A 24,018-nucleotide genomic window follows, 5' to 3' on the forward strand; every position below is an offset into this window, starting at 1 on the left:
CATCAACACCTCAATAACAATTCATAAACATCTATGTATATTATCCCATATGAATATACATAGAACCAACCACATCCATAACATACAATATGTAATAGATTCATTTAACCCATTCATATTAACCATACAATCATTCAAATAACCAATTTCACAAAACTAACCACGCCCAATGCTAAACACCTTACGTCCGAAACCATTGAGATAAGGAGCACTCTACTTTGCTCATGCTCGAAGCCATTCAACTCAGGCCTAAAGTGGATTGAGTGAATGAGGTAGAGCCTGGGCTCTCACGCCTGACGTTGAAAAACCCACGCTTGGCCCCATTTCAAACATAGATGTTTCTCTCTCCTCACATCCAGTGTCACTCCATTAGCACCTAATGTTAGTGCAAGCAAAGATAATTCTCTCATCTCATGCCCAACGCTATTCAAACTACATTTGACGTGGCCAAATTAAATATTTTTCTCTCGCTTCATGCCTAACGCCACCAATCTTATACTCAGTGTGAGCAAAACAAAGGACCCTTGATTTGAGTCACGCTCAACGCCCTAAAGGCACACCCAACATGATGATGAGTTTTGCATTTTGTAAACCATGAATTTGTCTCAAATTACTTGAAAATAAAAAATTTCCAACATGTAATGCAATATAACATACATATACATAATCCACAACTCATTTTCAACAAGAAACAACACATGCAACAACAATCATTCAAGGTCAACAATTTCTTCTCTTGAAAACCAAAAGCACCAAGGTTCAACATCTACTTTCAAAATCATGAAATTCGACCAAATCATTGCAACAAGTTAACTGCCAATTCATATATACAACTCAGTCATGCAACAGGAATCCAATTCTAACTTCCCTTACCTCGAAATAAAAATGAACTGAGGAAGAAGAAGAGAAGGGGCGAGCTCCAAGTAACCGTAAGCTCTGCACCAACACTGATCCTCAACTTTAATAGCTTTAAATCATGACTCAATTGATCAACAAAGGTCTTCTGTGCCATCCCCCAAAGGAGTCTAGAAAGAAAAAAGGAGGAGTCAGAGTTTCAAAGTCCTTCTTTCTAATTTATCTCTCTAAGTTCTTTAAGAAATAGATTTATGAGGCTCAAATCACAAACGAGACCTTATACACTCTCCCCTTGATTAGAGTCAAACTGATCCTCTATCCATTAAAACTCTCTAAACACCTAAAATCTCTTTAAGAGTTTCTTAACTCTCAAAGTCTCTCAATATAACACACTTCAAAACACCACAATACACATAATTACTAATAAAACATAATAATTAAATAAAACACATAGTGCTATAATTATAAAATCAACAATCTATTATAAATAGTAATTTATAATTCAATCACTTAACGTGAAACATTAAATTATCATGATAAGTGCAACCAAAAATAGAATGTGTCATCAAAATAAAATTATATAAGCTTAAATATGTTTTTAATCCCTTAAATTTAGGATAAATTTTTGTCTCTCAAATTTAAAATCATTATTTTTAGTCTTGTAATTTTCAAAAATCTTATTTTAGTCTTTCAAATCACTAATTACATATTTTAAAAGTAACAAATTGAGACAATTGTACAGTATTAATGATATTTAATGTAATATTTTTGTTAGTAGAAATATCATTATTAAGTATGGTTTACGAAATAATATTTGACAAGTTTACTAACAAAATTTGAATATAAAAACTAAAATAGAATTTTTAAAATTTTAAGGACTAAAAAACTTGTTTTAAATTTGAGAAACTAAAAATATATCTTGTTTAAATTTAACAAATTAAAAAAATATTTAATCCAATTATATATATATATATATATAAATATAATTGTGTTTTTTATGACATAACTTGCTTTTATCCAAGCATAAAATATTTCATATGATTCATATGAAAAAAATATTTTATATCATAATTATTGGATGGAAAAAGAAATTGAACCTACCTTTTTTTGCGGAGATTCATGCTCGCTACCATTGAACCCAAACTAATCAATGAGTGGATCCGAGAATTCAATTGTAATGAGTATATATATGTCACTTCTAAGGAAAAAATATGATGAGATAAAGATAAAAGGCTGGCATCAAAATCCCAACTTGGGAGCAATGGGATGAAAATGTGATGAGTATATATATATGTCACTTCTAAGGAAAAAATATGATGAGATAAAGATAAAAGGGTCAAAATCCAAACTTGGGAGCAATGGGATGAAAATGAATAACTGTACGAACTTTGATGAATTAGTATGTTCATCATAGCCACTATTGAACTTTGAAGCAATTCATATTTGTACGAAGTACGAGGTTATAACCTGCAACGCCATCCATCATTGGCATTTTAGTGTTGATGTCGACTGCTTTCATATAAATTTTTTCTTCCAAATATTCAATAATATCAAACTAAAATTTATAAATTATGCACAAGGCTTTAATATTCATGCGAACTTCTGTGCACACTCTTATAAAGTGGTACACAAAGTCAATTTTAGAAACTCACTTAAATATATTTTTTTACGGTAAATTTATTTTTTTTATCTCTTGATCTTTTTAATTTTTATAATTTTTAAAAAAATTATAAAAATCTTTATGTTAAAATTTTGTTAAAAAATTTATTAAATATTGTCGCATAAAATCTATTTAAAAGCATTTTTATTAGTAAAAATATTACATCAAATATAATTGATAGTGCATAAATGTCTAAATCCATCATTTTTGAATATATCATGAATAGATTAAGATACTAAAACAAGTTTTTTTTTAATTATAAAGATTAAAAATAATAATTTTAAATTTAAAGGACTAAAAATAAATTTATCCTAAATTTAAATAACTAAAAAAATATTCAAGTCTTAAAAATTTTAACAAATTAACTATTTTAAAGAAATTTCTAACATAGAAAATCACTTGATAGTTTATTTTAATAAATATTTAATTACACTATCATTGACATTAGAGACATTTAAAAAATAACTTACATTTTTTCAAAGATGATGTTTATTCTCTTATAAGCGTTTTTATGTAAGAATTTTAAGATTTAAATTTTACAAACACACATTTTAATTAATTTTTTTGAAATAATAGTATATTGATCTATTTTTTAGAGATGCAGATATTACATTATCTTCTATTCTTATATTAAAAATTATAGTCTACTCTCTTAACATATTTTAATATACGAGACTTTATCCATATTTTTAACTTTTCTGTTAAAGTTCTGTAAAATAATTATTATCAAAATATTATTAATATTAACATCACCTTGGATACTTAAATATTATACTAATCTTTACTCCTATATTGAAATAAACATTTCTCTCTCTTAAAAAATACAAATATGTTACGCTTTAACAATTTATCTCTCAATTTACACATATAATTATTATTTTAAAAGTTATTATGAATTTTTCTAGAATTAATTATATAATTTAAAACTATATATTTTTAGTTATTATTATAACACAAAAAATTCAAAATTTATAAAAATAAAAATAATATATATATATATATATATATATATATATATAAAAGTATAACAAATTCAAACACAAGTGCTAAAATAATATTAATCAATATAGCTATATAATATTTTTATAAATATTTAAATAAAATATTATTTCCATTATTTTAATTAAATTTATTAAATATTAATAAAATATTTCAATAAATATATAAATAAATTGGTGTTTTTGATAAAGTATTATTTATCATATTTGATAAATATAATGCTTAAATATGTATATTAACCATACAATTATTTAAATGAATGTATTTATATTAAAACATTATTATTAAACAAAATATAATTTTACAAAATTTAATGTATATATATACCTCTATATATAATTACACATATGTAATTATTCAATAATTTATATTTTTTATCATTTATTAAATTAATTTAAATTTAAATATATATTTTTGAGAAAAATTATAATAAATAAAGATGAACTAAATTTGTTTTAATATATATTAAACAAAAGTATATTTCAAAATGAATGTTTTTTAACAATATTAAGTTAAATATTATAAATTATATACTTTTAATATAATAGAAAAGTGATAACATATAATATTCATATCTCTCGAAGATAAAAAAAAAAATTAATTTATTTTATATTCATTGATTAAAAATTAACCTATAATCATGAACATAAGATGTTAGAGGTTAAAAATTTGTAAGTGTCTATTTTATATTTATTCACGAACGATCTATCCATTCTTTATGTAAGTCATATAATAACGACTTTGTAGGTTTTACTTATATCAAATGTTCCATTTGTCCATAAAATAAACATTTTGTTGTTGCATAGTCATGATCATCGTCTTCATGACCCTAGTTATCTGGTCATATCAGACTCTAACCATCCTAAATTGAGATCTATAAAATCATATAGTAACACTACACACCAAACCACACCACAAGGTAAGACTCATAACAAAAACACAATGTAATCACTCCATAGAGTGCCAAAAAGACTTGAATGACTCTAATACCATAAAAAAGTAACGATCAATCATGATTCCTACACTTAACGGATCAACTACTAGTAGGAGAAAACTAGATACAACTGTAACACCCAGTTTTCAATAAAGTTATTATTATTATTATTATTATTATTATATGGTATTTGGTCATAATTATTTTAATAATTATAGAAGAATATTATTTTGTACGTTTTAAATAATTATTGTTTTGGACAATTATTTTGTACGTATTAAATAAGTATTTTTTATTAGCATATTTAAATAAATATTTATATGTTTTAAGAGAAGGTTGATTTTATATGATATTTTGTTATTGAAATTATATTATTATATTTTGGGTCAGAAATATATTATTATTATAGAGGAAAAATATTTTATAATATACATGTATTTATTTTATTTAATTATTTTGAGGAAAAAGAGAAGTGGGTTAGAAGAGAAGGAAAATGGGTTGGGTTGACCCAGCCCAATGGATTAATTTTGAGGAGTCAGGTAGCGTTAACCCTATCTACCTCATTTGTGTTCTAAAGGGTTAGGAAAAAAAAAGGAGAAACAAAGAGCTCTAAGGAAGAGTATTCAGGAACGACCTTGGATCACACCTTTGTCTTCTGCTCATCCAGGTAAGGGAGGAGTGAGAAACCTCGCTCTGGGTGTGGGATTGTATGCTGGGTAGTGGAATTGGCCCCCAATCCTGTGTTTGTTGTATTTTTATGTATGCTCATGTATGAGGAGTTTCTCCTAATTGTATTTGTTTTGCTTATTATTTTTCTTATATGCAATTAATTGTATGACTTGAGATCTCTATGGGTTCCTATGGGAAACCTTATGAGAAAATGGGCAAAATATGAATGTTTTCTATTTTGCCTTCTGACTACTTTGTTGTGTTCCTTGTTGGATGTGATGCATGAGTATGTGGTTAATTTTGAAAATAAATATGTTTTAATATGATCTAGAGTGCTCTATGGGTTCCTCCGGGAAACCCTATGAGAAATAGGCAAAATATGAAATATTTTCTGTTTTGATTTCTGATTTCTCTGTTATATTCCTTGTTTGATGAGATGTAAAAATATGTATTTAATTTTATAAATAAACGAGTTTTAATATAAATTAAAGTGCTCTCTGGAGGCTTTGTGAATATGATGATGTAAAGTGAAATGTGATTGAGACATGAGATATGAAATGTGATAATGAAATATGATGACGAAATGCGATAATGTGATATGACCATGGGAAATGATAATGTGATATGAGAATGCATAGAGTCTTGATTGACATGCATCATTTGCATAAGTGTTTTAAGGGTACGATATGGAATACACCGCCAGAGAAGGCCCCCTAGTGTAAAAGCTTTGGGGATTAGTCCTTGGGGATAGCTCGGTTTGGAAGTCTCAGTCTCGCCCATTGTGTGCATGGGATGTATCTTGCGCAGCTTAGCTATCCCGACGAGACTCTGGTAGTATATCCTTCTAGTGAGAGTGCGCAGAGGGTGTGACCCGGCATGTACTCCTAGACTACTCTTCGTGTATTGCTAGCGGCAATATGCCATGTGATGTTTTACTGGCGCCACATGCATGATAATATGTAGTTCGTGTCCATGCATGTGCATTCTTATTATTAAATGATGATAAATTACTATTTATATGACTTGGATGATTGGATAAGCTATTGTTGTTGATTGATCTATGAGGTAACTGTATTGTTTGTGTTTGGCTATCCGGTGTGCGTTCCTACACCGTGAGCCAGAGTGAGATGTTTCTCACTCCTTTCTTTTGTGTTATTTCCCTTGTTTGATATACAGGAGACCATCAACAGCATGAGGTTGAGGATGTGGACGATGGAGCCGAGGCTTCTACGTGAGATTTTGCTCTGATAGGACATGTGATATCGGGACATAGATAGAATTAGAATATGACATTGTTTATGATTTATTAAAGTATATATTTTGGAAAATTCAATTTTTATTCTTTGTAATTTTATTTGCTATTTGGATTAAGGACATCAATGTGAATTCTCTACTCACATGATTATTAGAATTGTCGTTACAATTTTAAATATTTTTTTTATCTAATAAGATATTTCTGTTTATTATTATTATATATATATATGTTGGGGTAGAGGGTGTCACATTAAATGGTATCAGAGCAGGTCGATCCAATCGGCCGTGAGTTATGTACTTATCGTGATTCTGTTTGTGTACTCTGATTGTGTCTTATTTGTTGTGTACTTTGATGATGTTTTGCTTTGATGATGATGATGTTCTTCTTGTTAAGTTATTTTGTAATTAGAGGAATGATAGTCATGATAGTGTTAGCTAATACCATTATGACCGCTCTTCTTCATTCTTATGATTGCTTATTTGTTTGATACTTCTTGCTTACGGAAGAAGTAGTGGTTGAGTGATATCGCTTGTGTTGCAAGCATATGTGCGAGTAGTGGTAGACGAGATATTGTGCTAATATTATAGGAACTATTGAGGCCTTAGACTTGGGTAAGACATTGATTGTTTTTAGTGTATTAAGAGTTTACGATTGGTGGAATTTTTTAAAGCTATAGTTGTAGCCATTGAATCCAAGGATGATGTATGTTGAGAATTGGAGTTTTGGTATTCTTAAGGGAGATTGAAGTGTTGATGATTTCTAGAGTTTGATGGTTGCATGTTGACCTTTTATGGTTTAGGTAGCATGTGAATTTTAATTTTATAAGCCTTTTGTACTGAATATGTGAGTTGTTTGGTTTAGATTTGTAGTGGGAAACTTTGATATGAAGTTGAGGTGTGAGTTTGGAAGGGTTGAGGTATTTTTGTGGGCTTAGATATATTGATATACTATTGCTGTTTGGTGTAGAGGATATTTTCGCTACAGTTTTGTTGTGCCAGTATGAGTACCATATTGACAGATTTAGATTTTATGGTCTTCACAAAAGTTGTAGCCTTGGATGTTGTCTTTCCAATGGAACTAGAATCAGGTAAAACGGAGGTCTAGAACTCTAGTTATAGCTACTTTGGTGATCAAAGGTCTAGCTGTAAGCGCTGAGTATATCTGCTGCGGTTTTTGAGATTTTTAGCTAAGAAGATGATCTTTTTAGAATCTTATGTCTTCATAGGAGTTGCAGCTTATTCTCTTAGCTTTCGTTTGAGATAGGTTTGATATCATTTGGATGAGTAGAACTCTCTGTGTGTTATTTTCTTTGATAGTTGTTGAAAGGAGAAGTAGGCTGTAATAATGTTTTTGGTTTAGTAGGCAATGCAAGGATAAGAATTGATTTTGTTTAGATGTTTTGAGGTGTTTTCATGTGGATTGAGAGGTTGTTTAATATTGTATGATGCTATGTGGTAAGGGTTGTTCATGTACATGCTTATGGATGGTATATTTGAAGGTTTAAAGTATGTATTCTAATATGATTTAATATGCATGTATGTTGATATGTGGATAGATGATCTTAGGGATCAATTGGTGAATGTCGTGTGGTTAGTGAGATTGATCTTAGGGTGTGATATGATCATATTGTAGTTGAGGGTGGAGATATATTCAAGACGGTTGTATGTTAAGTTATCTAAGTATTACTATTTTATTTTATCTTATTTTATTTTATTTTATTATTATTTTTTTTATTGTATGAGATAAGTTTTCTAGTTCCTGTAAATTCCAGTTGAGGTAAACATGGATCTGTCTCAGGTAGAAGTTGTGTTTAAGTGGGGAGATATCTAAGCCAGTTAGTGAAGATAAGAGTTTTATGAGGTTAGCTTATTATTATTGGAGATTTATTGAAGGAATTTCTAAGATAGCATTGCCCTTAACTACATTCACTAGGAGGAGTATTCTCTTTATGTGGGATAGTAAGTATGAGAGTAGTTCCAACTCTTAAGGCAAGATTGACTAGTGTTAATATTATTGGATTTTAGTAAGCCTTTTGTGGTATATAGTAGTACTTATAAGATGAATTTGGATGCATTGTTGATGCAAGAAGGAAAGGTAGTAGCTTATGTTTCTAGGCAATTGAAAATTCATGAGAGGAACTACCTTATCTATGAGTTAGTGGTTATGATATTACATTAAGATTTGGAGACACTACCTATATGATTCTAAGTTTGAGGTATTTAGTGATTGTTAGAGTCTTAAATATCTTTTGACCAAAAGAGATAGTTGGAATTTCTTAAGGACTAGGATTTTAATCTCAGTTGCTATCTAGGTAAAGGTAATGTGGTGACAGATGTCTTGAGTAGGATGATCTTTCATCTATCATTTTGATGATTTAATGGTTAAATTTGATTGAAGAGTTTAGAGATTTAAGCTTGATTTGTGAGCTTACCCTTAGAAGCATTGAATTGAGTATGTCGAAGGTGACTAATGAATTAATGGATGAGATTAGAGGAACCTAAGAGTTAGATCCTTTCTTAGTGAACCAAGTGGAGAGGATTGGTAAGGGTATAGATAGCCCTTTTCGAGTGGAAGTTGATGGTGTTTTGTGGTTTCAGGATAGAATCTATGTGTCTAATAATCCCGAATTAAGGAAGATGATCTTAGAAAAAGGCAATAAGAGTACTCTTAGTATTCACTTAGGAGCTATTAGATGGATTAGGACCTTAGGAGGATGTATGAGAGTGACGTAGCGGAAGCGTGGTGGTCTAAGGTGAAGAGAGGAGTAGAGGAAGTTGTGGACTCGTGTGTAGTATTCCAAAAGCCTAAGGTAGAACATTAGAAAGTGTAACGCAGGAGATATATCCATTTTTATTTACTTCAGGTAATTTCGAGGACGAAATTTTTAAAAGGAAGGGAGAATTGTAACACCCCAGTTTTCAATAAAGTTATTATTATTATTATTATTATAATTATTATTATTATATGGTATTTGGTCATAATTATTTTAATAATTATAGAAGAATATTATTTTGTACGTTTTAAATAATTATTGTTTTGGACAATTATTTTGTACGTATTAAATAAGTATTTTTTATTAGCATATTTAAATAAATATTTATATGTTTTAAGAGAAGGTTGATTTTATATGATATTTTGTTATTGAAATTATATTATTATATTTTGGGTCAGAAATATATTATTATTATAGAGGAAAAATATTTTATAATATACATGTATTTATTTTATTTAATTATTTTGAGGAAAAAGAGAAGTGAGTTAAAAGAGAAGGAAAATGGGTTGGGTTGACCCAGCCCAATGGATTAATTTTAAGGAGTCAGGTAGTGTTAACCCTATCTACCTCATTTGTGTTTTGAAGGGTTAGGGAAAAAAAAGGAGAAACAAAGAGCTCTAAGGAAGAGTACTCAGGAACGACCTTAGATCACACCTTTGTCTTCTGCTCATCCAGGTAAGGGGGGAGTGAGAAACCTCGCTCTGGGTGTGGGATTGTATGCTGGGTAGTGGGATTGGCCCCCAATCCTGTGTTTGCTGTATTTTTATGTATGCTCATGTATGAAGGGTTTCTCTTAATTGTATCTGTTTTGCTTATTATTTTTCTTATATGCAATTAATTGTATGACTTGAGATCTCTATGGGTTCCTATGGGAAACCTTATGAGAAAATGAGCAAAATATGAATGTTTTCTATTTTGCCTTCTGATTACTTTGTTGTGTTCCTTGTTGGATGTGATGCATGAGTATGTGGTTAATTTTGAAAATAAATATGTTTTAATATGATCTAGAGTGCTCTATGGGTTCCTCCGGGAAACCCTATGAGAAATAGGCAAAATATGAAATATTTTCTGTTTTGATTTCTGATTTTTCTGTTATATTCCTTTTTTGATGAGATGTAAAAATATGTATTTAATTTTATAAATAAACGAGTTTTGATATAAATTAAAGTGCTCTGTGGAGGCTTTGTGAATATGATGATGTAAAGTGAAATGTGATTGAGACATGAGATATGAAATGTGATAATGAAATATGATGACGAAATGCGATGATGTGATATGACCATGGGAAATGATAATGTGATATGAGAATGCATAGAGTCTTGATTGACATGCATCATTTGCATAAGTGTTTTAAGGGTACGATATGGAATACACCGCCAGAGAAGGCCCCCTAGTGTAAAAGCTTTGGGGATTAGTCCTTGGGGATAGCTCGGTTTGGAAGTCCCAGTCTCGCCCATTGTGTGCATGGGATGTATCTTGCGCAGCTTAGCTATCCCGACGAGACTCTGGTAGTATATCCTTCTAGTGAGAGTGTGCAGAGGGTGTGACCCGGCATGTACTCCTAGACTACTCTTCGTGTATTGCTAGCGGCAATATGCCATGTGATGTTTTACTGGCGCCACATGCATGATAATATGTAGTTCGTGTCCATGCATGTGCATTCTTATTATTAAATGATGATAAATTACTATTTGTATGACTTGGATGATTGGATAAGCTATTGTTGTTGATTGATCTATGAGGTAACTGTATTGTTTGTGTTTGGCTATCCGGTGTGCGTTCCTACACCGTGAGCCAGAGTAAGATGTTTCTCACTCCTTTCTTTTGTGTTGTTTCCCTTGTTTGATATACAGGTGACCATCAACAGCATGAGACTGAGGATGTGGACGATGGAGCTGAGGCTTCTACGTGGGATTTTGCTCTGATAGGACATGTGACATCGGGACATAGATAGAATTAGAATATGACATTGTTTATGATTTATTAAAGTATATATTTTGGAAAATTCAATTTTTATTCTTTGTAATTTTATTTGCTATTTGAATTAAGGACATGAATGTGAATTCTCTACTCACATGATTATTAGAATTGTCTTTACAATTTTAAATATTTTTTTTATCCAATAAGATATTTCTTTTTATTATTATATATATATATATATATGTTGGGGTAGAGGGTGTCACAACAACTATCGAAGTTTAGCATACAAGTTGTAGTAGAACCCCCTGGTTGTTGAGGAGGTCTATCGTAAGGTCTCCTTAATTGTTCTCTTCTATTGGACTCAAATGGTCCCTCTTGACCCTTGGTAGCCTTGCCACACCACTACCACTCCGCAACCTCTCAATCGTCTTCACCTCTTCCACTAAGGCAAGAAATTTAGTGATGAATATGGAGACCATCACTCTCTTGAACTCATGCCTCAATCTCTAAACAAACTTCTTACATCTCCTGTTGGGATTCAAACAAGTCCTACATCGATAAAATAATACAACAAATAACAACTTATATAATACAAACATACTTCAATGATAGAGAGACCTTTTGGGTGATGACCAAAAGCAAAACCGTGAGGACTAAGGCCCAAAGCGGACAATATCTCATCATTGTGGAGTATGTTTGTGTATGAAAGGTTAGGTCCCTTGTTTGAGAGGAGGATTGTTGGGATTCAAACAAGTCCCACATCGATAAAATAATACAACAAATAACAACTTATATAATACAAACATACTTCAATGATTGAGAGGCCTTTTGGGTAATGACCAAAAGTAAAACCGTGAGGGCTAAGTCCCAAAACGGACAATATCTCATCATTGTGGAGTATGTTTGTAATAAAATTATAAAAATAACACTCATAAAATATCCTCTCAGACAAATACCATAAAGTAACCCCATCATCTCCAAGCCTAAAAAATGGTCTTAGAGTATAAACAAGTTAGATGCTCAAACTTCATTGCATATTCTAAAATAGTCATGTTCCCCTGGTAAAACCTCATGAACTCTGTCTCCTTAGCGTATCTCATGCTATCCAAGAAGTATTTCTCGAGAGACACCCTCTTGAAATACTTCCATTCAACTAGTACTCCCCAACTCTCCAATATCTGTTGAGTACCCCTCCACCAATACTCTACCTTACCAATTGACATGTATACGATGTGTACCTACTTCTCATCAGGATACCCCATCACCTGAAATATTTTCTCTATCTCACAAATCTAGTGGTCTATCGCCTCTAGATCTGCATCTCCCTTGAACTAATGAGGATGACATTTTATGAACTCAACCAAGTCCCAACTCTCCTAAAGGAATTTTGTAAAATATATTAACTAGCAATAAATTATGTAAAATTTGCTATGGTATTTACAAGTTGTATTAGTCCTACTTAAAATTTGTTTAGATAAATTTTTCTATAAGTACTTCTAAGAAAAAATAAGAAAAAAGTTTCTACATAAGTTAAAACTAGGTTATGTTTAAATTAAAAATAAGTTTATCCATAAACTAATATAAAAGTTTATTTCATTTTTTTCTTCTATTTTTTCCTCCTATAAGTGCTTATGGATAAATTTATTCAAACAAACCTTTAAACTATTTGTGTACTTTACGTTGTAGTAGTTGTGTACCAAGTGTTCACACATGTTCTCTACATAACTACATTGATATAATATTGTCCACTTTGGATTTGCTTATTATTTAGACACATGTCTCCACCAAGGGCATATGGATTTGCTTTTGGTCATTAACTAAAATACTTCATACCAATGAAAATATTTTTGTGTTTATAAACTCATTCCTCTTCTTATTCTAAAAATATAAGACTTTATTAATGTGTATCTCCAACAATCCTTTCCTCAAACAAAGGACCATGATTTTATCCTCCTTTTTAATGGAAAGCTATCATTTTTTAGTTCACGAGTATTCAATGGTGGTCCTTAAAACTTGTTGTTTCCAACATGTTCTAGATATTTTCATTGTCACTCCTTCATTAGCTCACGACATTGGTATGATATTATTCATTTTAAACTTAAAATCTTATGAATTCACTTTTGGTTATTGTGCAGATAAACAAAACCAAAATTAAATGACCTATATGTGCTGAACCACTCCTTATTTGGTATCATTTGACAAGAGCATTGACAATCAAGGATCCATGCATATGTAGACTAACTACATGAGACAAAGAGAGCATTTGCCTCACTAAAGTAATTTATGTCATTAGTCTTTGCCACATTTGCAAAGTAGTGTAATCCTTCGCCAAACTGCTTTTTGTTTGGAAAATCACCCTTGCAATGCCCATTTTTTCACCTCAATGTTCTGCTTTTGGAATTTGACTTCTTCTTAGAAGAACTTGTCTTACCTAGCATCCTCAAACATTCACTACAAGAAAAATCAGCATTATCTACGGAAGAAATCCGTAGATAATGTTGAAAATCTGTAGGTAACTGTTAATTACCTACGGATTACCTACGGAAAAAAATCCGTAGGTAATAAGCTCGTAGGTAACGTTACCTACGAAAATTTTCCGTAGGTAATGTTATCTACAGATTTTACCTACGAAAAATTCCGTAGGTAACGTTACCTACAGAATTTCCATAGGTAACGTTACCTGCGGAAAATTTCGTAGGTAAAGTTACCTACGAAATTTAATTTTTTTTTAATTTTAATAAATTTATTAATGTAACAACCTTCATATTTAGCCTCTCAAGGATCTTATTTCATGACACTTCACTTTTTAACGTGGTTTGTCCTTACTGCACATTTTCTATGAAACTTTCCAGAAGGTCACCCATCCTTGTACTACTCCAGCTCAAGCACGCTTAACTGTGGAGTTCTGATGAAATTGGCTACAGAAAAGCTAATGCATGTTATCAGTATAAGTAGTACAAATTAATTCATTTAAGTCATTCTCATCTATACAATCTCATACTTATACTATTTTTAGATCCCTCTCATTTTGGTATGTCTAGACTGCTATAAAAATATAAAAATATATATAATAATTATATTATATTTAATTAATCTTTATATATATATATATATATATATATATATATATACTTACTTGTATAATTAACAATCTACTTATTTATATTTAAAATTAATATAATGATACAATTTAAATTATTTATTATAAATTTAAAAGTTTAAATAATAATTTATATATTTTAAAATGATAAGGGCTATAATAACACCGGTGTAATTTTTCTAAGTATTACACGCTCAACAACTTTATATTAAATATGAATTTTGTAAATCCAACCGTTAGATCGAAAGTTCATATCACTTTATATGTTTATATCAAATTTTGTTAAAATTGAACAACAATTTAAAGGTAATCAAAGTGTTATTTTAGTATATTTTGAAATGTATATATTACGTCAATTTTGTTTTACAAGAATGAAGTATCAAATAATCTTGAACTAATATAAAATTTTGTATATATCAGCTAAGAGTACAAAACTTTCAATCTAACGGTTGAAGTTATAAAATTCACATTTAAATATTATTTTTATAAATTAAATTTTAACATTATAATAAATAACCCTTATTATTACACTGGTGTTATTATAACCCTTCTCTTTTAAAATATTATTTTTATAAATTAAAATATTAAAAGAAAAATAATGTACGCATTTCGTTTCTACATTGTATTAAAAGAAAAAATATATATAATAAAAATTGTGAGAAAAAGAAAATCTTAAATAATACCTACGGAAAAAATTCCATAGGTAATATTCCGTAGATAACTAAACATTACCTACTGAAAAAATTCCGTAGGTAACTCAAAATTACCTATGGAAAAAATTCTGTAGGTAACTAAAAATTACCTACGGATAAAATTTCGTAGGTAACTAAAATTTAACATTTTAAATAAATTATTAATTAATTAACTTAATATATTTATTCATCTTGAATTTAAGATATAAAATTCAAAAAATATATTTATTCTTGTTTTATTTTCTAATTATCAACCATTAATAAAATACTAATTTAAAATCTTATCTAATTATATTATAATATTTTCATATCAAATTTAAAACCAAATATTAGTATGTTATTTTTTATCATCATTAATTTATAAAAATAAAAAATTTAAAATAATAATTTTTATTAATATTTATTTTTTACTATAATCTATTTAATTTAAATGCATACGCTACAAGTTATTTCAAAAAAACTTATATTACACTTAAAAATTGATCTATTTGAAGAAAAATGAATAAAAATAAAAATAATAATAATAATAATTATTATTATATTAAATTTATATAATATATTAAAATTATATATACTTTTGTTTATCTTTTTAAATATTAAACTTGTTGATTTATATAATAAAGTAAAATTTATAAGTTTATTGAAAGATAAATTCGTATTCTATTTACATACTTTATTACAATTTTTAAAAAATAAAATAAATTATTACTAATATTAAACTTTAAAATATTAAAAAAAAAATAATATACGCATTTCGTTTGTACATTGTATTAAAAGAGAAAAATATATATAATAAAAATTGTGAGAAAAAGAAAATCTTAAATATTACCTACGGAAAAAATTCTGTAGCTAATATTCAGTAGTTAACTAAACATTACCTACGGAAAAAATTTCGTAGGTAACTAAAAATTACTTACGGAAAAAATTCCGTAGGTAACTAAAAATTACCTACGGAAAAAATTCCGTAAGTAACTAAAAATTACCTATGGAAAAAATTCCGTAGGTAATATTCCGTAGATAACTAATTCCGTAAGTAATATTCCGTAGATAACCAAACATTACCTACGGAAAAAATTCCGTAAGTAATATTCCGTAGATAACTAAAAATTACCTACGAAAAAATTCCGTAAGTAATATTTCGTAGATAACTAAATATTGCCTACGAAAAAAATTCCATAGGTAATATTCCGTAGATAATAACAGTTTTTCTTGTAGTGATTATTGATTTCCTTTCATATACAAGCTCTCACCTTGAGAACCCTTATCATCATTTTCCTTTGATTGTGAGATACAACTAGAACAATGATTTTTTTTGGCTAATCAATTATTTCTCACATATGAGGATGGCCAAGTGTTTGTAAGAACTTGACAAATAATATAACATGTGTCTAATTTTTGTTATCAATCTCCACATGAAAACATTGATGTGTTGTTACAAATTAGTATTTTTTTTTTGTATTTTTAGCCTGTATAGCATTTTATTAACATATAACTTATTTGTCAAGGACTTGCACAAATACTAAAATTTTAATTTCTTTAGAGTTGGCACATCCATAACATGATATAACACTTTGTTTGCCAAACTTAGTTGTTTGGTTTCTACAACCTTTTTCTCTAACTCCTCCCAATCCAATTGATCCATATGCCATTAGGTTTATTCTGATGTAGCGCCTAGAAAGCCCTTTATGCCTACTTAACCTTTATTTGCCATAATATGAAATTCTCAGTTCCATATTTCCATTGAAATTTTTGACTTTAAATTTGTCACCAAGGTTAAACACCATCTGATACCAATTGTTAACAATATTAATTGAATTCTAAAAAAAATAAAAATACACACACAACAATTTAACAGGGTTCAATAATGTATATACATCCTCAGGAACAAAATGATTGTATTTCCATTATAATTAATAAGAAGTGGGGTTACATCAAATATGTATAAGCTACAAGGACGTTGTCATGCACTCCCGACCTAATTGGTTCATACTCCAAAAAATAAGCAATCCAAATCCAAATTACTCCACTTCAATCAGTGCATTTTCGCTTCTACATTTGCCTGCTAATTTTGAATACGAGTGCTAATTCTGAATACGAGTATTGACTGTTGGTAAATTTTTTTTATATATGGATTCTTAATTGTTGGTAAATTTTATTTATATATGGATTCTTAATTCGTCGGTAATATTCGTCGTTAATATATATTTTTCGATAGATATAGATTCATTGAAAAATATGCGTCAAAAATTAGCTTTTTTCCTTAGCATAATTGTAATTGTACATGATAATCGCGTTACTTGTATGCATTTCGGATTTTTTTATCCATGCAAATTATTATAATAACAATAATGAGGGTCGAATCTATATTTTCGTACATCTATTTCTATCTTCTCTCTCAATCGATAGACTAATTCTAGTAATTTATTGTGGTTCTAGAATTTTTAATTTATAATTACATTATCTTTGAAATTCTAATTACATAATAGATCGTAAAATGATGATTAAAATGAAATAACTAGAGTTTTATATTTTTATATGTAAAAAAATTTGTATTTGAATAACAGATTAGACACTCGACTGATATAAAACTTAGTCTAGTAAAATTATTATATATGATATTTTTTCACTCTAAAGTTTTATCGCAATAGAGTTTAAATAGATATTATATTTATAAATAAGTTTAATAGGTTGAGCGATATATATCTTTAAGATCAATTATTCAAATAAAAGATTACGAAAATTTGTCATAAAATAGTCAACGAGAATATATTGTCATGTCAAAAATCTACTTAATAAAACAAAACACAAAAAAGTAATGTATAAACACCAACTAATATTGTGGGATAATATTTGTTGTACACACATGATATAAGTCACAATTCAAGTAGATTCATGATTTAACAAAAAAAAGGAAGAGTGAGAATATTATTTTGATTGTGGGATCCAGTTAATTAAGCGGAGTCCTTTTAATTGCTTGCAACGCCTGTTTGTGTTGAAATGCATTTTATTATGCAAATATGTTGTACTACTTTTTTTTAACGTACAACTGAATCTTTTGTTAATTAAATAACCATGATATATTTTTTAACAAATACAATAATATAGTAAACAAAATGAATAAGGAAAGGGAATTATGTAACATCGTAAGTTTTTCTTTAATTATTATTTTTAGTAATAATTATATGTTGTGATGTTTTAAGGTATGATGTTGACAGATTTTAGGGGTTAAGGAGTTTTTTTAGGAGTTTTTAGATGATTTAGATGATTTCTTTGGATAAAGGTTTGATTTGACTATGAGGAAAGAGTTTAAAAGATTTCTTTTAAGAATTAAGTCTTATAAGTTAAGTTCTTAAGAATCTTAAAAAGATAAACTAGAGAAAAAATTTCTGACATCTATAATGTTTTAAGGTATGATGTTGATTCAAGACTTTAGAATTGTGAATATGAGGTGTTGTCGCGAGGAGTTTCCCCGAAGAAGCTTGGAGTTAGTTCTTTTTCTTCCTCTCTTTGCTTGGAGTATTGAGGTAAGGGAAGTTAAAACCTTGCTTGTGTTGAGTTGTATGATTTGCATATTGATTGATTAATATCAAAATATGGTTATGTGTGTTGAATTTTTGGATTGTATGATGAAAGGTGGAGTTTTGAGTGTGGAAAGCATGTTGAAGAAATCTGAACAATTCTACCATGGATGTTGCTGGATGTGCCACCCTTAGTTGAAAATGAGTTGGGAATGATGTATAGATACAAATTGTTGCATTGCATGTGGAAATTTTTTGATTTTCAGGTGTTGTGAGCAAATTCGAGCATCTGCAAAATGCATAACACATCGTAATGTCGAGCATGCCTTTATGGCACCAGGCATGACTCAAATTAAGAGGCCTCTGTCTTGCTCACGCTACGCATAGGATTGGTGTCGTTGAGCGTGGGGAGAGAATAACCTCTAACTTGGTCAAACCAGGCATAATTTGAATGATATTGGACGTGAGATGAGAGAATTATCTCTACCAAAATTGGCATCAAGCACCCAAAAGCGTTGCATCGAGTGTAAGAAGAAAGGCTCCTCTCTGCTTGGAATAGGGACTAACGTGAAACTTTGCCACACTAGGCGTGAGGGCTCAAGGGTCACTACCTCATCCACACTTGGCATTGTTTGAATGACATTGGGTGTGGGTGACGCATAAGACTTCTATCATCAATGACACTAGGCACAAGTTGAGTAGCCATGGGTTTGGGTTTCCTTATAATAACTTGTTGTTTATAAGATTAATTGTTAAACATGAATAAGTTAGATGAATCTATTACATGTAGTATGTTGAATAATTGTTAAATTTTTTAGGCGTTAATATTGAAAATGTTTTAGGCATTTAGACATGTTATATTGTTAAATTGTTGAACTATTAAGGCATTGATGCTGAGAATACTTTAGGCATATTTAGGCATGTCATGTTGATTAATTGTTGAATGGTGATGTGATGATGCTGTGAGTGCTCAAGGCATTTAAGCATTAGGGTGTGTTGTATGGATCAACTTAGGACTAGAGGATAAGGTATTTCCAAAAGTTGGATATCTCATTGTGAGGATATTGATGTGGTGTTCTACGAGTCCAATTGTTGAAAATCATTCTTTAGTATTGACTCTTGAAGTGGATAATCGAGTCTCCTTTAAGATGTTAGTTGATGCGAAATGTGGGTCAAGTTGAGACATATTGGATATAATTGACCATAGTAGAGGGGACAGATTGAGCTATATTGATTACAAGTTGTCATTGTTGATCTGTATGTGGCAAGATCGAGGCATACATGTATAAAGTGACTAATTGAGTAAGGTACAAGATTGGGAGCCTAGTCCTTAACTGAGTATTTAAAGGGCATAGTATTTTGAGGTAGTTAATGGGCTAATTCCATAGGGGACTTAGTGTTTCAAGCTAACATCGTGGTAGACTCATACCCAAATTGTTCTACTCTGATAGGAGCATTAGACTTTCTAATTTAAGTGGCGACATCCGAGAAATTATGTTGTTAGAAATTGGTATCCCAATTTAGTTGTTGACCTAGTAGATGTAAAAATGTCATGTTGGTTTAGTAGGGTTAAGCTACTAAGACTGTTTACCTTGTTGTAGGAAATCTTCGTAGGTAAATGCATGACAATGCATAAGTTGAGGTGTTAGGCATATGATGTGGTAGTTATTGATGTTGTTCATATGCTGCTTATTTTGGTTGTTGAATGGCATGGTTGTTGATGTATTGGTGAAATTGTTGTTTACTTTTGTAAGGTATTGAATGTCATGTTTAGGTGTTTTGTTGTATTGATATGTATTAGACCATGAGGTTCTTTATTGTTGGTTTATATGTTGGTGTTGGTTATTAGTATATTCATTTTTTACTTTTATACTTGTTGCATAAATATTTTTTTGAACCTAGCTTCTCCTTGCACATATTTCCTTGTGGTTGAATTGTGATACCCATGTTTTACATGAGAGCAAGGCAAAGTTAGCAAGAGGCAAGTTGCGGTTTGTGAGGCCATGTCAATGAATGACTTCTTGTTGATTTTGTTAGGTTACTCCTTATGTAACTAGTTATATAAACATTATTTGATCGACAACTTAAGATTACCTTTTATAATTCTTGGATCATTGAATATATATATATATATATATATGTGTGCGCGTGTGTGTGAAAGTAACATATTGTAAAATAGTCAAATTAACATATTGTAAAAGTATATATTTTTATATGAGAGTTAAAATGTACATTGTATGTTACAAACTGAAAATTGATCGGTGCAAGTGAAGTCGGTTAATCCTATGAACAATATCTTCGCATTTATGTTAAGTTTGGGAGTTTTGTACTCTGTAGACCAAAAATCTATTGGACTAAACTGTTATAACCGGATATATGCAAACCATTGTATGGATTATTTATCAACTTGGCCAAAACACAAGACCGATAGCTTGGTGATAAAAATTACAAATATTTATTGTAACTAAGGTTAGATATATTTATGGTAATTAAGGTCAGAGATATTTACAGTAATATGGGTGAAGGTAATCATGTGATAATTTTAAAAATTATCGCTATAGAAACCAAATTTTGAACACAGTCAAACTCGTATTTAATACTTTTAGAACCTAGAGATAGCAAGTTAGTTATACCTTTTTATAGTGTTAAAAATATGAATGACTGGCTAGAATTTTTTTTAAGGTGTTTTTCATACTAAAACATATACATATAAATATTTTCGGCAAATAAGTTTAGACATATTTATGGTAATTAGGGTTAAACATATCTATGGTACCTAAAGTTAAAATGATTAATTATGCCAAAAAAAAATTTTAAAAAAAATTATCGTGTAAATTTAAAATTTGAATAGATCCAATAAAAAGTATATAAATTTGAAGAGAAAATAAGTACGTTAGAGTTTTGAATATGGATATATGATATATGGGCGAGTGATTTTAATTTTGAAAGATATTTTTGATGGCGCAACATATATATAATAAAGTGGTAACGTTGCTTGTTACGTGTTGTATTAGTAAGTTGTTATCTGTTAATAAATTGGGATTTGGGAGGTGAAGAAGGGAATTTAAGGGGTAAAGCTTTTAGGTGCGGGCCCTTCCGAAGGTGTTCCTTTTATAAATTATAAATAGCAGTGTGGTGTGGATTCCTACGCCAGACAATCCCTCCCTCCCCCGCAAACTTTGAACTTTCTTCTCCCCTTAATATTTCCTCTCTCAAAAATCAACAACCAACCCGACACATAATATAATCTTCAATTCCTCTGGCCGCGTCTTTCACACGGACGGTAAGTACTCTTACCTTTTTTAATTTCATTTTTACCCTATATATCCCCTGCTAGGCTGCTGCTTTAACGTCTCTGTTTCTAAGCCAAATAATTGTTGTTGTGTGTGTGTTATTCTTTCATATTGGGTGGATTAGTAAATTAAGAAGGGAATGGTTTGGTGAAGTGTGCAGGTAGAGTTAAAAGATGAAGATGTCAATATCATCAGTGTGTGCCTGCAAACAAGAGCTGCCCCTAGTAAATATACAAAAGGGACTAAGGATGGAGTCGTTATTTCAGCAGAGGAGCAAGGAGAAGGTGGTGGTGATAATGGGGGCGACGGGAACAGGGAAGACGAAGTTGGCCATCGACGTGGCAAAACACTTTCAACCAGCGGAGATAGTGAACTCGGACAAAATGCAAGTGTACAAGGGCCTTGACATCACCACGAACAAGGTGAGCGAAGAGGAGTGTTTGGGGGTCCCACATCATCTGCTAGGCACTGTGGACCCTAATATAAATTTCACAGCCAACGACTTCTGTCGCCACGCCACGCTGGCAATCGACTCCATCGTGGAAAGGGACGGCTTACCCATCATCGCTGGCGGCTCCAACTCCTACCTCGACGCGCTCGTCAACCACCACACCGAGTTCAGGTTAAGGTACGACTGCTGCTTCCTCTGGGTCGACGTCGCTCTCCCCGTTCTCCACTCCTCCCTCCAGGCACGTGTCGACCGCATGATCGACGCCGGCCAGCTCCACGAGGTTCGCCAGTTCTTCGACCCGCGTGCCGACTACACCAGGGGGATTCGGAGAGCCATCGGGGTCCCCGAGTTCGACCACTTTCTCGCCGCCGAGGCCTCCGGCGCCGACCAGACCACGCTCCACCGACTCCTCCAGGCTGCCATTGCCAGCCTCAAGATCAACAACTGCACGCTCGCCAACCGTCAGATTCAGAAGATTCACCGCTTGCACGCCTTGTGGAAACGCAGCATGCACCGCCTCGACGCCACCGAGGTATTCCTCGGATCGCGCGACGCCTGGCACGATCACGTCCTCTCCAACACCTTGCTCATCCTCCACAAATTCCTCTACGACGACACCAAAACGCACCTCCCCGCCGGAATCCTCTCCCGGAAAGTTTCTCCGCTGCCGGTAGCCATGGCGGCTACCCATTAGAGAGGTAGGCCTGGAGAGAGAATCTATCTATACACACCACACAATACAAAGGTCGCACCACACACTATGGCATTGGCATTCCATATCTTTTTTGTGTTTTTTTATTTTTATTATACTCTATATTCCAGGTCATGTCACTGGTAGTAAATGTTTTACTTACTATATATATATATACAGAAAAATAAATATAACATATGTATAATCCTTTGTTTATGGAAAATGTATTTCTTTAATAAGGGTTACGTTACGTCAGTATCAGGGTATTCCGTATAAATTAATTAAATAGGGTAATGGAGCATAGCATATACCATCCCTGCTTTGTTGGCTAACGTTGTGGAGTGGACCTACAGTGTAACCGTTGCACTCGGGAAATGCTTGTTAAATTAGATACTGATGTGACCCGATTTTATTTTAACTTTTCGCGCATTAAATTATATCATCTTCTTCCTGCATACAGTGCCACCCAGTGTGTGGTTAATTATAATCATTACGAAAAAAATCTCAAAATAAATATATTTCAAGCATGGCTCATAAGTTGCTGTCACTATCCATACATACTTTTCGTTTGCCAACTGTTGTGTATTTTGCAAAAAAAATATAAAATCTCTTCATTGGAAAATGTTATATTAACCAAGTGATATATCGTTTTTCTTCTTTAATTCGAATCCTGTTATTTTTAGTTTATAGTAATTTTTATTAAGAAATAGTTCAAACTAGCATGATTTAGAAAGCATTTGAAGTACCAAATTCAAATAAAGAAAAAAAAGGTTCAACTTCCCTTCACTCCAATTCGGTAGTATATATAGTCTGAAAATACTTCGGAAGTTGCTCTATCTGTTTTTTTTTGCAGTTTTCCAAACCTTGTGGTTTATTAATTTTTAAATCAGTTGAAGGTTATTAAGGAGTGAGTCTAATTCATATAATTGAATGGGTACATAAATCTTTTCGTATTATATATGTTTGATTCCCATGGATAGAGAAAAAAAAAAAAAAAAAAAAAAAAACTTATGTTCGTGATACTTATCAAAATGACCGTTGGACATATTTATAAACCATTTTTAAAGTAACAAGTTTTTTAATCCAAGGACAGATCAGTGTTACAAGGATGAGAGAGAATAAAAGAATGGAAAAGAAGTGAAGCATACTGTGAAAGATTAAACGCACTCACTCAGTTTTTATTTCACATGGAATCTTGGAGCTTAACT

The 24,018-nt window shown here is 30.9% G+C and overlaps 1 protein-coding gene across 2 annotated transcripts; it reads left to right on the plus strand.

Annotated features, from left to right (window-relative positions):
• Positions 1-21,476: 21,476 nt before the first annotated feature.
• On the plus strand, positions 21,477-23,265 carry IPT5 (isopentenyltransferase 5). 2 transcript variants are annotated; one of them, XM_020354425.3, is made up of 2 exons: positions 21,477-21,658; positions 21,822-23,265. In XM_020354425.3, exon 2 carries the CDS (start codon positions 21,842-21,844, stop codon positions 22,811-22,813), a length of 972 nt encoding a protein of 323 aa, XP_020210014.1. In that variant the 5' UTR covers positions 21,477-21,658; positions 21,822-21,841; the 3' UTR covers positions 22,814-23,265. The 2 variants fall into 2 exon arrangements, with proteins under 2 accessions (XP_020210014.1, XP_020210013.1); XM_020354424.3 differs by having other exon boundaries at positions 21,479-21,658; positions 21,829-23,265.
• The last annotated feature ends 753 nt before the right edge of the window (positions 23,266-24,018 follow it).

This window comes from Cajanus cajan, chromosome 1 (genome assembly GCF_000230855.2).
Source record: "Cajanus cajan strain Asha chromosome 1, NIPB_CcT2T_4, whole genome shotgun sequence".
NCBI lineage: Eukaryota > Viridiplantae > Streptophyta > Magnoliopsida > Fabales > Fabaceae > Cajanus > Cajanus cajan.

Excerpts from the sequence above, each read along its gene's own strand:
- IPT5 (XM_020354425.3), top strand. The coding sequence starts at position 21,842 with ATGAAGATGTCAATATCATCAGTGTGTGCCTGCAAACAAGAGCTGCCC.